This window comes from Myxocyprinus asiaticus, chromosome 40, assembly GCF_019703515.2.
Source record: "Myxocyprinus asiaticus isolate MX2 ecotype Aquarium Trade chromosome 40, UBuf_Myxa_2, whole genome shotgun sequence".
Taxonomy (NCBI): Eukaryota; Metazoa; Chordata; class Actinopteri; order Cypriniformes; family Catostomidae; genus Myxocyprinus; species Myxocyprinus asiaticus.
The window spans coordinates 6181457-6198832 of record NC_059383.1 but is presented as its reverse complement, the minus strand read 5'-3'; the positions used below and the strand labels follow the sequence as shown (position 1 = coordinate 6198832).

The window sequence follows — 17376 nt, the reverse complement described above, 5'->3', positions numbered from 1 at the left end:
CTCCATTGATTTAGATTGTAAGAAAACTGTGAATGGTCTTGTCTTTCTTGCATCTATTTAACCATCTACTGTATAGCTGAATTTAGCCAACATTTTTGCAAAATGATATTATGTGGTTCATTACACGTTTCGCAGCAGTTTCAAGGTGTAATGTCCACTGTGTGGCGCTAAAAACGAGTTGTGTTCTCCCAAATGGATGAGGTTTTTAAGGTTAATGCTCTGTCGAGTTTTAAATCAACAAAACCAACCTCCCTACCCTAAACCTTAAACCTAAACCATGATTTCCTAAAAAAAAAGCAAATGTGAGATGAAAAACGCATTTACTGAAGCTACCACATAATTTTGTGGTGCTTCTATAACACTTTTGGCTCACGTGTTGACCCACGTACTCTTGAGAACTCGTACCTCTGTCCTTCACATCACAGTGCAACGCTCTACAGTATCTGTAGTTGGTTATGTAATGCAATCGTTAAATTGTATCATCTTACAAGTCATGCATTATAGTAAAAGTGTTTAAATGTCATAAGATAGCATTTTGTGAGAAACAGGGTGAAAAGTAAGTGTTAATACACTGATAATCTGTTGTTTTTCTCGTGATTTGTATTGTAGTGCATAATTGTCATTGTTTTGAAAAAATTTTGTTCCCTTTCAAGATGGTCACTTCGAAACTGCGTCAGTAGTTGACGCTATGGGAACTCCACCCAGGAGTGACAATCTCTGAAGCTTGTATAGAATCATGCCAATCTCATTGGCAGATTGTGCTTGGCACTTTGCCCCTTATGCGTGCATCATCGCGAACAAATAAACTGGAGCACAGCATCATTTTGTCACAATTTTTTCTCTTTAGGGTCCCTATTACATCTCTCGTGCTCTGTAAGCTTGACTCATTGCTTCATCATCTTAAATTGCACGCCTGAACAGCGAGTGGATTATCCTTTACATTTCTGTGTATTACATTTGTGTACTATCGTGTGTATTTCTTTTAGAAAATAAATTAAAAAAGCGGTTTGCTTGACGACATCTTTTTCAAGATGCCGTTTCACAACTGTTTCCCTCCATGTGAGTGATATATCCCTCTTCCTGACAGATTTGAGCACTGTTTTATTTGCCTAGGCCAGGCCCATGTGGAATCAGCACTCGTTGAGACTGATTGCGTTCACTGTGAGTGCATAAAACTCGAGATGCTTTGCTCTGCTTTGGATGGTGTACCAGTTCACTGTCTTGCCCTTCCATTTGTCCCTGGTTCCTCACACATTTATCAAATGTGTCAACATGGCATTTGCTCCACTGAGGCTGAGTGGCGTCTTCCATGATTGACTGCTCTCAGCACAATCAGAGGAACTGGTGAGCAAGCACAGGGACCTGTTGCTTATACATTTGGAGCACTTGGGCCTCAAAGTCAATTGGGCGAAGAGCATGTTGGTGCCCAGTCAGCAGGTTTCCTTCTTAGAAACGAAACTCGACTTGGTGACCATGTCAGTGTATCTGACCGAAACTTGCATTCAGTCTATTCACTTTATTCAGTCCTGCCCCTTTTCAGTGCTCCGCTTTTCTGGATTTTGTCATTTAATTTCCTGTTTGTATTGAAGCTACTAAGAAGAATGTAAAATGTGTGAGAGCACAGAAATTATTTTTCACCAAGAGCTGAAGTTGAGTTGAGTCTGAACAACCCCTTTACTATGTGAAAATGCTAATGAGGTGTTTTGCTGGCACTGTAAATGTTTTTTAACACCCACGGAGGTAAATTGGACCTGACAGATCATTCAGACAGCTTTGATACACTGCACTTTTTCATGATACAAGAATTTAATTGTTTATACGTGTAATTAATAGCTTAATTTTTAGGTTTAACTTGTTTATAATTTGTGTTAAAATGTTAAATGTTAAAAGTTCATGACATGAAAATAAGTTATATTTGTATTGTTTTTAATTTATTTGTCACCCCACATTTTTAAAACACTTAAATGTAATAAAACATGGTTGTAAATGGAATATAAAATACAACGGACATTTTCACATGTATATGTGTGTGTGTATGAATATAGTGGTACCCCTTCCTACCTCCCGATTTAACACTCAAAAAATCTGATGAACTTACAGTAACTATAACACGATGGGTGAATGACATTAGACGATGGCTTGAGGTGTCAAATAGAGATATTTTTAAAGAGCCCATATTATGCTAATTTACAGGTTCATGATATTATTCTACTAGAATAGGTTTACATGCTTTAATGTTCAAAAAACACATTATTTTTCTCATACTGTACCTTTCTGCTAAACCTATTGTCATCCTCTGCTCAAATGCTCTGATTTAACTCCTGTCTCTTTAAAGCCCCCCTTTCCGAAAAGCCCAGTCTGCTCTGATTGGTCAGCTGGCCTAGTCTGTTGTGATTGGTCAACCGCGTAGAGCGTGTGTCAGAAATATAATGCCCCTTAACATAACTGAGTTTCAGGCTTCCTTAACAGCTGTAAACACTATTGTAACTATGGTAACAATGCCGTACCAGTTTGAGTCCGAGTCCGATAATGAAAGTTTGGAAGAACAAGCTGATCAACCCGAACCACCTTCGCAAGAACGACTTGAGCAGGACGTTTCACAGTGGTAAGTTTTAATTTTGTAGCTTTCTTACAAGTACACTGTTGATTATTGTGAACCTAACAAAGCTTCAAGTAAAAGACATGTAGTGCATCTAAGTTAGTCATCTTTTGCTGGAATGGGTGTAGCTGAACTTTTTTCACCGGAGCTATGAACAGAGAACAGAGGCTTACTCCCAGCTGGACATTACCAGGGGTATTAGAGAGTTAGTGAGCAAGCTAGCCATGGACTACCGATAGTGGCCGTAACATTACAGCTTGTAATTATATAATTATATAAGACTTTTGAGATCGACCCTTTTGTTACACAGTTTTAGGTAAAAGCCGGTCCACGGCTGAATAGTAAACTCTTAACAAAACAATAACATTACATAGCAAGTTAGCCGAGCACTACCGTGGATTGCAGATGTAAAATGGCCGTTTGTAAAAAAATAAATCCATCTCCACACTTGATCACTATTCATGATAGTAAGAATGACAAACAATATGCATAATTCCACACATTTGTAGGTAAATGTGGGCCCGCAGTTGATTAGCAAATCTATTTCAACACAATAACATTAGCTAGCAGGTTAGCAGAGGCCTACAGCAATGCACTGGGTGTACACCATAGCTACAACACAAAACTCTGCATTTGAACTCTCTGTAGCAGATAAATCCATAAATAATCAAGCATACTTACAGGTTGTGATCCTGAAGCGCCAGATTGTCCCAACAAATTGGGAACTGCACCATATTTCAGGAGTAACCGTTTTGAAAATCATGCATTGGTTGTGGTTGTAGTGCTAAATAATTAAAATACATTTTAACCACTGATTCTTTAATTCGTCTGCCTTTGGAAGTCCAAACAAAGAGGTTTTGCTTTTGCAGTGAAGAAAACAGCGTCTTCTCGACATGGCAACAACACTAATCCAACTCGTCCTGGCAGGTGGGCCAAAGTAACCCTTAGGCGGGCATTATGCAAATGTCTTACATAGTGACGTAGATACTTTACGGAAGAAATGGCTGGACTACAATCACGCCATTTATTGTAGTTCTTGAGCAGTGTTGTCTGTGGGAGAGAATAACTCCCTTTTGCATGGACTTTGGGCTTTGTAACTTTGCAGACATTTTACATGCACAAACAGCTATATTACACACTAAAGGAAAGGTAAAAAGCAGAAATAGGTCCTCTTTAATGACTTTGTGTTGTTATTTGGAGTTTCAGGGGCACCGAGGCATAGCAGTACATCTACAGCGTGAAGGTAGGATCATGTGGATTTATGAATTAAGCACTTGTTTTAAAATCTCCCTCCTCTGCTTTCAGTTTTAATGACATCCCCTGAACACTTTAAAATACTCATGATAACATTTGGTAACTCTACAACCTTGTAAATCCACTTCGCTAGATAATAACACTTTGACATCATCATCATCAATATCTATTAGGGCTTTTTATTCATTCTATTTTATTCTATTTTATTAGTTTTTCATTATTTTGGTCACATTTTAGCTTTTTAAAAATGAACAAATCCATGTATTCAATACATGGTCTACATTCAATACATGAGTGTCTGTAGATGAGTGCATGTGAATGAGAGGCTTTATCTCATCTGTACTATGCATGAATAGAATTAAATGTTTTTCATCAACAACTGACTGTAGAGAACATAAAGGGTATTAAAAGAGTCATTATTCAATGACAAATGGGTTGCGTGGATCTCGTCTGGACACACATTACACTAAACAACTTTTACACTCAACATGCAGTGAAACAATTTTGCTGCTAAATAATCCACCACTATGCTACACAATTACTAGTCAGTGAAATATGAACATTTACCAGCCAGTTCACAAATATATAAATTTTAGCCTCATAGCGTGAAATTTGGTTGCAAATGCGAGTGATTTTCTCACATTGTGGTGGAGGGCTGCGGATTTATTAATCGATAACAAGAATGTTCAAATGTAGATTGCAATGCATCAGAAAATCTGTATTTTTACCCACCCCTAATATCTATTGTACATAGCAACCATAAGACTGGAAGTCCAAAGACAAAAAGTTTTATAATGTCTGTGCGCTAGTTTTTGTTGCGCATAAGGTGAATTTTCCAGTGCTTGACGAGGTTCAAGCCAGGGGTATCCTTACCACTGTGACAGATTCAGCATATGTTGGAGTTGATGGCTGCTGCGGCTGCCTTCAACTCGAGAGTGCCTCATCACATGTGGCAATGCAATCGCTTCCGTCTTCTAGTGACGTGCCTTCTGCAAACTTGAGGCATGATCTGGCATCCCCAGCCGGATCTGTGGAGACTTCGTGTCTGGCCCCACTCTCTTTGAAGACTGTGCTGCTACTCGCATTGGCTTCAGTCAGTCTTGTTTGGGACCTTCAGGACTTGTTGGTCAAAGACTTTTGCTGAATGTTCGGACATGGTTTGTCTAAGGCCATCTTCAAGCCCAGGAAGGGTTATGTCTCCAAAGTGTTGGCCACATTTCCTTCAAGGCTCAGGTTGTCACTTGGCAGGCATTCTCCCCTCTTCCGTTTGAATCAGACAAGGCTAACCGCACATGATCCGTAAGGGCATTGTGCATGTATATTGACTTAACGTGTCAATTTCAGACTGTCAGATCAGCTCTTTGTCTGCTTTGGAGGCCGTGCAAAAGGTTTTGCCATCTCCAAGCAAAGACTTTTTTACTGGATTGTTGATGCCATTATGGCCCATTCCACCAGGAGCATGACTTCCTCCTGGGCTTGGGCAAAGGGAGTGACTTTAGAAGACATCTGTTTGGCAGCAGACTGGGCTTTCCCTAACACACTTGCCAGTTTTTATCATTTAGATGTTTCCTCCCACTCTTCCCAGATTTTGGCTGCGAAGGAGGGCTGATGCATCAATGTTTCACTACCTATTGGCTAGTGTTATTGTTGAAATATGAACAGGTCTTTGACCCATTGAGAATGTGAAGGAGAGCTTATGTGCAATGTACCCTGAATGGCTAGTGGCATTGTTGTAATGTTTTTATCACAAAAACAGTTTTACGTTCTTCCTCTTCCTTTCTATTTGTCAATACGAAGAGGAGGTTATTTCAATGCTTTTTCACTGCCCCGTTGGCTAGCAGGCATTGTTCTAATGCATGTGAATAAGTAGCACAATGTTATGGTATACAATTCCCATAGCGTCAGCTACTGACGCAGTGTTGAAGTGACCTTCTTGAAATGGAACATCTCGGTTCCAACTGTAACCTTGGTTCCCTGAAAGGAGGGAATAAGATGCTGTGTAGCTTTCCACACTGATTTCTTGCTGTTGTGGAACTGAGAGATGGCTCCTCCATTCAGTCTAAAAATCCTAACGAAATGGTACTGTTCTCTGATTTATATGCTCATGATGACGCGCGCATAAGGGGCAGAGCACCAGGCGTCATCCATGTGGGCTTCAGAGATTGTCACTCCTGCGAGGAGTTCCCACAGCATCAGCTACTGGCAGAGGGTCTCGTTCCCTCCTTTCAGGGAACCAAGGTTACAGGCATAACTGAGACATTATAGTAACATGATTTTAAAAGACAAGATTGGCTAAGTGTCATGACAACAAAAAAGTGGCTCTAATACAGCATTCCATTTAAACAGAACCACAACCTACCTCAAAATTTAACATTATTCTTTTCTCTTTATGAAATGCAAATCAAGTTTTTTTGTGTGTGTGATCGCATAACTGGATGTCTAAAACCTTTGTACATTTCACATGCTGCCATTACCTGTGGATAATGTGTTTGTTGCGCAGGTAGTGCAGAGCCAGTGCGATTTCACACACGTAGTGCTTCACTGTGCTCTCAGTAAAGTGCACGTTCTGTTGTAGGTGGTATCGTAGGTCTCCTCCTAACAGCAGGTCAACCACCATAAACATATCCTCCTCGTCTTGAAATGAGTACCTGCATTAGTCAAAGAACATGGACAGAAGACAACATGATTTCATTAATCCAAGAAACATTCATATTTTATCATGAGTATTGCTATCAACAAAATACAGCATTTAACAATTTTTTCGAATTATTTATTTGTAACTCTGCAAGTTCTGCACCACTTTTTCGTGTAAGTGCTTTAGGTTTTAAGAAAGTTGTTCCTTATTGTTAAGTTATACTCGTTTAGCGTAAACTACTGTATTTTCTCAGTTTATGTTAGTAAGTCATAGGTCAAAGAACACTCGGGTCACTGGACAATTCTAACATGGCAGATGCAGTATGTCCAGGACCAGGAATGTATTTAAACTACACACCTACATACCTAAAGAACATACTTTAAACTGTAAATGGTTGGGAAGTATAGTACGTTCTTTATCCACTTCAGTACACACTATGAAAGTACAGGATGCAGCTATGGTCCAGAGGTAAATTTTTTGTTCCAAACATCCAAACCAAACATCAGAAATGTGAGCTATTTGACTTTGTGGTGTGATTGTTGGTGTCAAACGGGGTGGTTTGAGTATCTCAGAAAATGCTGATCTCCTGGGATTTTAATGCACAACAGTCTCTAGAGTTTACAGAGATGGTGCATAAACAGAAAAACATCCAGTGAGCAGCAAATCCTTGGGGAAAAGAGGAAAAACAAGAACCGTACCAAACAAGAAGGGATGTCAAGTACTTGACTGGAAGTACTGGTACTTTGGCATCAAGTCAATACTATAACGAAAAAGATGTGTGCAATGTGTGTCCCAATACTGTGTTCAGGCAATTAATCTACAGTAACTGTGATGCTATCATGCCAACATCAAGCAGTCTCTAAAGAATGTTTCCAGCACCTTGTAGAATCCATGACAAGTACCTATTGAAGATTTTCAACACAAATTTCTTTCTGTTTCTCACACAAAGCTATTGTATTACTTCAGAAATCTTGAAATATATAGTCATATGTGGTAATTTTATGGTGCTTTTAAAGTGATTTTTATGGTTCTTTTTTGTCCTTTTTGGAGCCCAATAAATTGGCCATTGAGTATATTTTCACAATATAGAACTAACAAGTGCATGGCTAATAGTTACTGGAATAATAAAAAATAAAAAAATAGCATACTAAAGCTAGCTAAAGTACAAATTCTCAGTCTCTGGGAAGTATTGGGAATTTTCAGGGAAAGATGCAGTATATCCCGCTGGCAGATTTGAGCATCTCATCAATCAATCAATAACTGACAAACTCAGGAGGTCTATATCAGCAAACACTCATTTTCCTCTCATTTGAAAAGCCATTCCACAAACCAGGATTGATTTTACAGACTGTACTCACTGCCTGTTCAAATACCCATACATTTCTACATGAAAAATTACTGTTGTTGAGAGCACTCTCAGAGTTATTACATAAAGACAGAGGAGGTTTTCTCATATAAATGTTTTTAAAAAGCATTTCCAAAAGAATTGTTAGCCAACTATAGTAACACGTTCCATCGTTGCCAACATAGTTTCAACAGTTTGGTGTTTCCTGAAACCATAGTTCCAACGAACATTCATAAACAGCATTGCAAAGTCGTGTGGTTGGAACTACAGCTCTACACCTGTGGTTAGAAATATAGTTTCTTGTTAGTTTGCTATTTTGACGTCATTTGACTATCCTGAGGCTTCAATATCTTTCATTTCGGCGAGACTTAAGACCCCGTTTGCATGCACTTTCAAAACTGCTTTTTCCAGGGTTTTTGCAGAAAGCAGCATTCTGAAACATCATGTAGCCTAAATGCGACCATTTTCTGTATGCCGTTTAAGGGATTAAGAGAAAGTTATTTAAATCACCTAAGTTTCTGTCAGAGAACGTGGCTTGTATGGCCATGTAAATGCATAATTGGTTTTTATAGGTTTTTAAAGAGTGTGCATGTTCGTATGTGCTTAAATGAGCCGGGACAACAAGCCCAGAGTATGATGTAAGAGGGAAACCCCACTATTGCAGCACAATGCAGCATTAAGGAAAGAAAGTTAAGGAAACAAACACAGCAGCAACTGTGGAACATCTGGAAATAAAGTGAAGCAACAGAGAACAGACCTTTTTCACACTCCGGGTTTTGGAAACGCGGAAGTTAACAACTGCAGGGTAAACTTCGACAGCGGTGAATGGGAGTGAATGGGAGATCACAGCATATATTATTTTCACTTACCCATTTGTTCCAAGAGCAAAAGAAAAAATCCACTATTACATTTGAATGACTTTCCAGAAGAGGAACAAAATAGAGAGTGGTGGATTAAGACAGACAGATGGGAGAAGATGACACATTTACTGTCACTCTCTCAGCAGCTGTAATAGAAACCCCCTCACAGCTGTGGTAATTCGTTTTTTAAAACTAATTCCAGGGTAATAATAACAATAAGCATAATGTTATAAATTTACACTCAATATTTAAAAAATGTATAATATATTTTTTTTCTTTTAGATTTATGCTGATAAATAAGGCAGAAACGTGTCTTCACAGTCTGTGAAAAAGGTCTATTAAAAATAGCTAAGTCATCCTCAGACGCAATGTTCGAGAAATTATGTTGCTGTGGAAAGACATTGAATATAACCCATGAATCATATAGACTCCTTTTATGGTGCTTTTTTGGTGCTTGACAGCTGTGGTCATGATAAAGATGTAAAGATGAGGTCAGATTCTTTAAATTCTTCCACGTTCCACAGAACAAAATACACTATTCAAGTTTAGAGCAACATAAGGGCAAGTAAATAATGACAAAATTGTAATTTTTAGGTGATCTATTCCTTTGCTGAACCTAAAATACTACAAAGAACCATTAAAGAACCACTATTTTTTAAAAGAGTGTGAACATCAGAGATACCCACACTATAATGGAGCCACTCAACATATCTTGCCTATTATTTAGATTACATGAGTAAGTGCACTGTGCTGTTTCAAGCCAGTATTAGCTCATATTCATGAGGGTAGGCAGACAGGCAGGTTGCTGAAACTGCTGATAGGAAGTGATGTAAGAGTTTGAGATGTTTAATGTAGGAGAATAGTGTCTCTTTATGCATCTGTCAGAGCGGCCATCGGCATACAGTATTTTGCTGGGGGGACTGTCTATTCCAGAGAACACAAACATAGTTCCCTTACGATTCAGTTCACGTGACATTGCATCACTAAGCTGACGCTATGAGGAGTGTCCTTCTATACAACCTAGTTGAATCTTCTACAATAACGCCAGGATTGGCTATGGTGTTTAATCCACGCCATTTTAGGTGCGAAGCTGTGCAGTACAAAATTCCTCCGAATTTTCTTCCTTCAAGACAGCGATTCATCTCTCGTCTAGAAGCCCTCTGCTACTTTGCTGTCGACATACACAAGTCAGCGGGCGGGATCTTCATGGCAACTAGAAGACTCTTCGCTCCCCTGCAGTGTTCCAGTGGACATTTACTTCGCCTCGCCGCTTAATGTTTCGCTGGCGAATGGGCAGTTTCAGCATCCTGATTCCCTGCAGCAGATCTGCGGAACGCGGCCGCATGATGACATCTGGACTGCAGGAACCATTCATTAAGGTGAGATTTTTCAGGCGAGACATCCCTCGTTCTGAGGGACGATACAGTGTCCCGCTCTCTCGCACCCGCCTCTTCTGTGACTCCCGAGGGATTACACGAGGAGTCATGGCAGGGCCGCGAGTTCGAGCAGGATAAATTTTAGGTGGACCTCATGCCGGCACACGCCCCATGAGCCCCACAATCTCCATGTACTGTGTCTATGCCAATACAGTATGTGCACGACCTCGTCACATTCGGCAGTTCTGACGCTGGGGATGATGATGTTAGGTCTCCCGCTGCATCAGGCGAGTGGTCAATGAAGACCGTTGCCACCCCTTCCCCCAGTGAGTGCGAGGAGCGTGCACGCACCACTAACAATGAGATGTTTTGCATCCTTTCAAGGGCGGTCGAAGAGCTCGGTCTCGATTGGTTTCCTCCAGAAGAACCTGAAAAATCTCGCCTTAATGAATGGTTCCTGCAGTCCAGATGTCTTCAAGCGGCCACGTTCTGCAGATCTGCCCCGTTCTTCCCGGAAGTTCATAACGAACTGACAAAATCCTGGTGCACCCTATTCAGCTCGATCACACAGCGATTCCACTCTCCTCATTAAAGTGGACCATGGGGAAGACAAAGTTTATGCCCAACTACCCCCTGTGGAAAAGGCGGTAGCAGCACATCTCTGCCCAGCAAGTAGCAGGGTGTGGAAATCATGCCCCATTCATCCTTCCAAACCATGTCGACTGACATCCGCACTGGTTGGAAAAGCATACTCAGTGGTGGGCCAAGCTGGTTCAGCACTCCATGCAATGGTGGTGCTCCAAGTTTTCCAAGCTAAGCTCCTCAAGCAAATGGACGAACAGGGCTATGATCCAGAGACGTTCAAATACGTGCGAGCCACGAAAGTCACTATACAGGCCATTGGCAAGTCAATGGGCAACCTGGTGGTTTTGGATCGTCACACCTGGCTGACCCTCAGGGAAATGCGTGATGTGGAAAAAGCCACTCTATTTGATGCTCCGGTGTCTCCAGCCAGCTTTTTCAGCGGCTCTGTGGATAGATTTGCTGAGCGCTACATCACGACTCAGCAACACTAACAGGATATGAGACATTTTATGCCAAAACGGAGCAGTACTTCTTCACATCCGGCTCGCTCCCAGCTAAAAACCTCACACCTGCTGCCTCAGCGCCGCCAAAATTCACAGCCGGTAAAGCCACGCAAGCCGTGGCCCAAATGAAGGCAGCCGCCCCAGCACAAGCCCTGCGCCGAGGGGAAAAAACCCCCACACACAGCACAGCACTATGAAGTGGAATGCAGAGCTCACCATTCCTTCCAGACCCATCCCGAAGAAGCTCGATTGGAGACACACAATGCTGTTTCCCTCTTCCCCAATACTGTTTGATGGGAAATAAAGATTGTTGTGCAAAATGGTGTTAAAAATGTCGTTTTTGTGTCTCACATTCAGTCAATGCAATTACGAATACAAAAGAGTACAGCTTTCGTTGCACATGCACGAGACGCTCACACTTTTTCAATAAAGAGCTCTTTTCCACTTCAAAGCCCACACATTATGAACAAACGCTACCCAATGGTGAGCGGCGCGTTACATACAATGAATAATGACTTATGGGCATTTCTGACTGGGTGCTAAAACGATCGAACATGGTTATTCGATCCAATTTGCACGTGGCCACCCCGTGTTCTGTCTTCTACGGTGTTACGAGCCGAAATACACAATCTTCTCGCAAAGAACACGATAGAGGTTGTTCCAAATTTCCAAAACAAAGGGTTTTACAGCTGCTGTTTTCTTGTACCAAAGAAAGACAGCAGGTTTCGGGCAATTTTAGATCTGAGACATTTGAATCGCACACTTGCGATGTGCCCGTTCAAAAGGATTACTCTGAAACTGATGTTATCACATGTCCACCCACACAATTGGTTTGCGTCGATAGATCTGAAAGACGCATACGTTCATGTTCAGATTGTTCAACACAGGATATTTTTGAGATTCGCGTTTGAGGGAACTGCGTATCAATTCAAAGTCCTGCCGTTTGGATTGGCCCTGGCTCCTTGCATGTTCACAAAGTGCATCGATGCGGTACTCGCCCCTCTGAAACTGAGCGGTGTGTGCATTTTGAACTACCATGACGATTGGCTATTATTAGCCCAATCAGAGGCTCTATGATGCCAGCTCCGGCATCTACTGCTCCAACATCTGAACACCTTGGGCTTCAATGTCATCTGGGTGAAGAGCACGCTTTCCCCCAGCCAACAAATCTACTTTTTGGAAGTCCATCTCGACTCTCACGAGAGAGCACGTTCAGGCCATTCTTCAATGTTTGTCTCAGTTGAAACTGGGGAGGACACTTCCACTGAAGCTGTTTCAAAAAGCATTAGGACTTATGGCAGCGTCATTCCATTAGGTCTCTGACACATGAGACCTCTTCAGTGCTGGCTCAAGCGCCGTGTGCCACAACATTCTTGGCGCCAAGGGCACATGCACATCACTATATCTGGCCACTGTCTAGCTGCTCTAGCACCTTGGACAGTTCCTGCATTCTACCAGCTAGGTGTCATGCTGGGGCAGATTTTCAGGTGGAAAGTGGTGTCCACGGATGCTTCCAACACAGGTTGGGGGGTGGAGTGCGAAGGACGCCCGACTTTCGGCACCTGGACAGGTGCGAAGAGGGTGTGGCACATCAACCACCTGGAGCTGTCAGCATTTATTCTAGCCTTGATGGCTTTTCAGTCCGAAACAGCGAATTATCATGCTCTGATTCGCTCGGACAACACGACCTGCAAATGATGAGACGGACGCGTCACCTCCTCCTGTCAAGCTGTGGAACCTGCATGTGTGGCCCATGAACAGAGTGTACTAAACGTGCCAGACCTGACTCGGGTTATGAACCCTGAGTTATGAACACCATTTTACAGGTTAGAACACCGTCTACGAGATGCCTTTATGCACGGAAATGGAATGTGTTCACTAATTGGTGCTTTTCACATGGCAAAGACCCAGTGAACTGCCCCATACCTGAAATTCTTACATTTCTTCAAGAGCGATTGGATGCAGGGCTCACTCCGTCAATGCTCAAAATGTATGTGGCGACTATAGCTGCGTATCATGCACCTGAAGCCAGCACCTCTGTAGGCAAATATGATTTAATCATAAAGTTCCTTAGGAGAGCGACGTGGCTAAATCCCCCTCGCCTGGCTACAGTTCACTTGGGACCTAACTTTGGTCCTGAAAGCACTCACGGGGCCCCCCTTTGAGCCTCTGGACTCATGTGTGTTGAATTGTCTTTGCTTTCTATTGAAACCTCATTACTGCTGACTCTGGCCTCAGTAAAATGGGTCAGTGATTTGCAAGCACTGTCAGTCGACAATTCATGTCTGCAGTTTGGTCCAGATCTTTAAAAAGCCACTGTCAAACCCAGAAAAGGCGATGTGCCTAAGCCTCTAACCACGCCCTTCAGAGCGCAGGTTGTTCACCTTCAAGCCTTTTTCCGTCCTCCATTTAATTTGGATGAGGAACAGTCCTTGCATTTGCTATGCCCTGTGCGAGTGCTACACACATACATTGAGCGTATTCACCAGTTCAGACTATCTGACTAGCTCTTTGTGTGCTATGGAGAATGCACAAAAGGAATGTCCATCTCTAAGCAAAGACTTACTGGATCGTTGACGCAGTCGCCCTGGCTTATGAGTCACAGGGGGCAAATTGCCCAGTTAGTGTTAAAGCACACTCAACTAGAGGAATGGCCTCTTTATGGGCATGGATGAATGGTGTGTCCTTACAAGACATATGTTTTACAGCAGGATGGTCTTCTCAAAACACATTTGCAAGGTTTCACAACCTAGATGTGACATCTCTCTCTTCACAATTCCTCTTTGTCTAGGGCGCTTGCTATTTTGTTGGCCAAACATACATTTATGCCTCTCTTTTTAAGTACAGGTTTCCTGTCATTTTACACAACTGCCTGCATTCAGACCATTGTATTTCCCAAACGTCACAAGCACTTTCATTATAAATAAAACTTCCTTCCCGACTGGGTTTGTGAAGGCGTTAACCTGTTTATGCTCACTGACCCCACCCATGGGCCTGACTTTACTTTGCTTAAATGAGTTCACATTTACTATATAGTGTGCTGTTCAAAATTGTTCATAATGTTGACAAATTATACATCTGTCTAATTTGTCAACATTATTCACTTTTTTTGACTAGACTATAGAGTAAATGTGAACTAACTAACACTAGAAGTGTTTTGGAGAAACTCGACTTTAGTCTCAGCCTTCGAATTATGTCAATTTTATCACGAAATCCAAATAATAAATATTGTTTTGATGCTCTATAATGCTTGTTATTACTAAATAAATCCTCTGTTTTTTTTTTTACCACTTATGTTTTTCTCTTCTCCCTGAGGTTTTGCCATAGTCGCTTTCGTTTGGCTAGCCTGTTCTGATCGTTGCTTAGTACTGTTTATAGAACGAGCAATTTTGCCACATCTTTAAAAAAAAACCTGCATCCTTAACTACTCTTGTGAGATGCACGCCTTAAAATACAGCCTATGTTAAACATACATTATATCTTGTCATATATCTCATAAACAATTAAATATTATTAAAATACTCAAACATAGCCCTATTTTATTGTGCTTTATTACAAAAATAACTGTAACATTCAATTATTTTCTTCTTGTAACCCTTAAAAGAGAGAGAGCTTGGCAACCCCCCGTGAAGCTCTGGCGACCCCTAGTGGGGGTCGCAACCCACAGGTTGGGAAGCATTGATCTAAATAAGCATGACCATATGCTGATTACATTCTGAAAAACACTGCACAGCTAATTGCAATGGGATAGAAACCATCTCAGAATTTCTACATAGAAAAGTACCCAGACAACTTGCTCTTTATGAACTCAGGAGACATACATTAATAGATTTCTTAGTTATGTCTAATTTAAGTATCTAGTTTGTTTCAGAGGCTTCTTCTAATATCCAATACAGTAATAAAGTATAGTAAATGTTATGAAGAGCTATGGCATTAATGTGGATAGCATAGCTCAGATAATCCGGTCCTGGAAGAATTTGATGAGAAATTGAGTTCATTTAAATCTCTGCAGACTTTGTTGTCTTGCCAAATCTGAGCAGAGTTTGAGACATTGTTGAGATCTCTTCTGAAATGCTAGAAACAAATGAGACACTAAAGAGATCTCATTTGGAATTTTTAAAGGTGCACTAAGTGATTTGTTTCCTCACTGAAAAAGTTTTACTACTAAAGAAATGAATTGTAATTTTGAAATATATGCATACAATTATAACCACTCCAGTAATATCAGTAACCTAAAAGAAGCTGTTTTATCCTACTTGGGGAGGGTCTCCTCATGGAGGCTGCCATATTAGAATCACATGACCAGCCGAATACTACTCACTTAATTTCAGTAATCGCCTTGTTATTTGACACTTTCACTCAAGGATTAAAGTAATCATGGCTGACTGTGAATAGTAAATTTCTACAAAGGCATCTAAACCTGAAAACCACTGATTTTGAATGATGCTGCATCCAAGCCACTAGGTGTCACTGTAAGTCCAAGAAGTTACTGAGTGAAATGTTAATTCATATGGGTCAAATATTTCAACTCAAAGCAATGCATTGCTGGTCAATAAAAAAAAAAAGAAAAAAAAAAGAATCTGTTGGCCTGGGTAGCTCAGCGAGTAAAGACACTGACTACCACCCATGGAGTTCGTGAGTTCGAACCCCAGGGCGTGCTGAGTGACTCCAGCCAGATCTCCTTAGCAACCAAATTGGCCCGGTAACACACTCAACAAGCCATGTGATAAGATGCGCGGGTTCACTGAGGTTCGTCCTCCGCCACCTGGATTGAGGAGAGTCACTACGACACCACGAGGACTTAGAGCATATTGGGCATTCCAAATAAAAAAAATTAAAAAAAAGAATCTGTTACTGTGCGATTGCTAAGGTGTAAACAGTGTTAGGGCATTTTCATCAAACAGTGTGTTATAATTAAAACCATTTGATGGTCATGATGCATTTTCTACTCGTCATCGCTAACAACATCAAAAAACCCTTCACCAACAAACATTTTCCTCAGACATTTTGATGACAAGATTAACACTGTCCTCAGCAATCCACATGATTTGAGATATCATACATGTTCCTAGCACAAACAGTGCAGGATGAATTGCATGTTGAAGCTTAGTACTGTACTTGTTCATGACTAACCCTAAGAATGCGGAATAACAGCAGTAATGACTGCCTTATCAAACACCACTTCTAATATTTGTTGCCAAAAAAGTATTCTAACCTAATCTGCAAATGAGAAAATTTTGCAAAAATATGGTAGGATGTTGCTAAACTGCTTTTTATTTTTCTATTAATTAAATAAAGTGGCTTTTGGACAACTGTCTACTTGGCAGTTAAAAACCTTTCAGCAGAGCACTACATAAATAAATATATAATTAAAATGATAAAAATTGTTTTTATGTTTTTTGTTTTTGTTTTTTTGTATGATATTAGGTTTTTTAATGCCCATTATCTAGGGCTAGATAAGCACTGGTTTTCTTCATTCGGACGTCAAGACCCTTATTAATATTGCATGACTGTCAAAAATGTGCTGATCATCATTTAGGTTTCAAATGCCTTACCAATTTTTTGAGACCAAACCGAGAGCAAAAATTAAGAATCAAACATCCTTTGTGTCTTGCATCATCAAGATATACCACAGCTTCAAAAAAACAAGTGAGCTGCTTTGCTTCTAAGGCAACATCCTGACTGAAATTAAATCTAACTCACAATTGATACCAAAACACTTTGAAGTTAGCTTGTTTCTAAGCTAACAGTGTGATACTAATAAGCAAACAAAACATAGCCTCACACACAAATATTGGGTTAAATAATCATTTTTACATTGGCAGCTGCCTTTTAAGGAAGCATCCTAACTACAGTAAAATGAATCCTAACTTGCAGTTAATACCAAAACAGGTGTTTGAGGTTAGCATGTTGCTAATATCAATAAACATATAAATAACACACACAAATAATGGGTAATTTTTACATTAGCAACTGCCTTCTAAGGAAGCATCGTAACTGAAAAGGAGCCTAACTCGCAATTAATACCAAAACAGTTTGACATTAGCATTTTGATAAGCATTTGGCGTCTGCCAAATGAATAAATAAGCTAACAGCTTAATACTAATAAGCATAAAATATAGCATACAAATATTGAGTAAACATAAAAAAATAAAATGTACATTAGAAACTGCTTTCTAAGGAAGCATCATAACTGAAAGGGAGCCTAACTTGCAATTG

At 40.6% G+C, this 17376-nt stretch overlaps 1 protein-coding gene across 4 annotated transcripts in view; it reads right to left on the bottom strand.

Moving 5' to 3' along the window:
• The window catches only part of LOC127430671 (serine/threonine-protein kinase 32A-like), a 124602-nt gene that overhangs the window by 49409 nt on the left and 57817 nt on the right, over positions 1-17376 (bottom strand). For all 4 annotated transcript variants that reach the window (XM_051680618.1, XM_051680619.1, XM_051680615.1 and 1 more), the window contains exon 5: positions 6328-6501. In XM_051680618.1, the coding sequence (XP_051536578.1) occupies positions 6328-6501 (174 nt within the window). The remainder of the gene's footprint in view (positions 1-6327; positions 6502-17376) is intronic.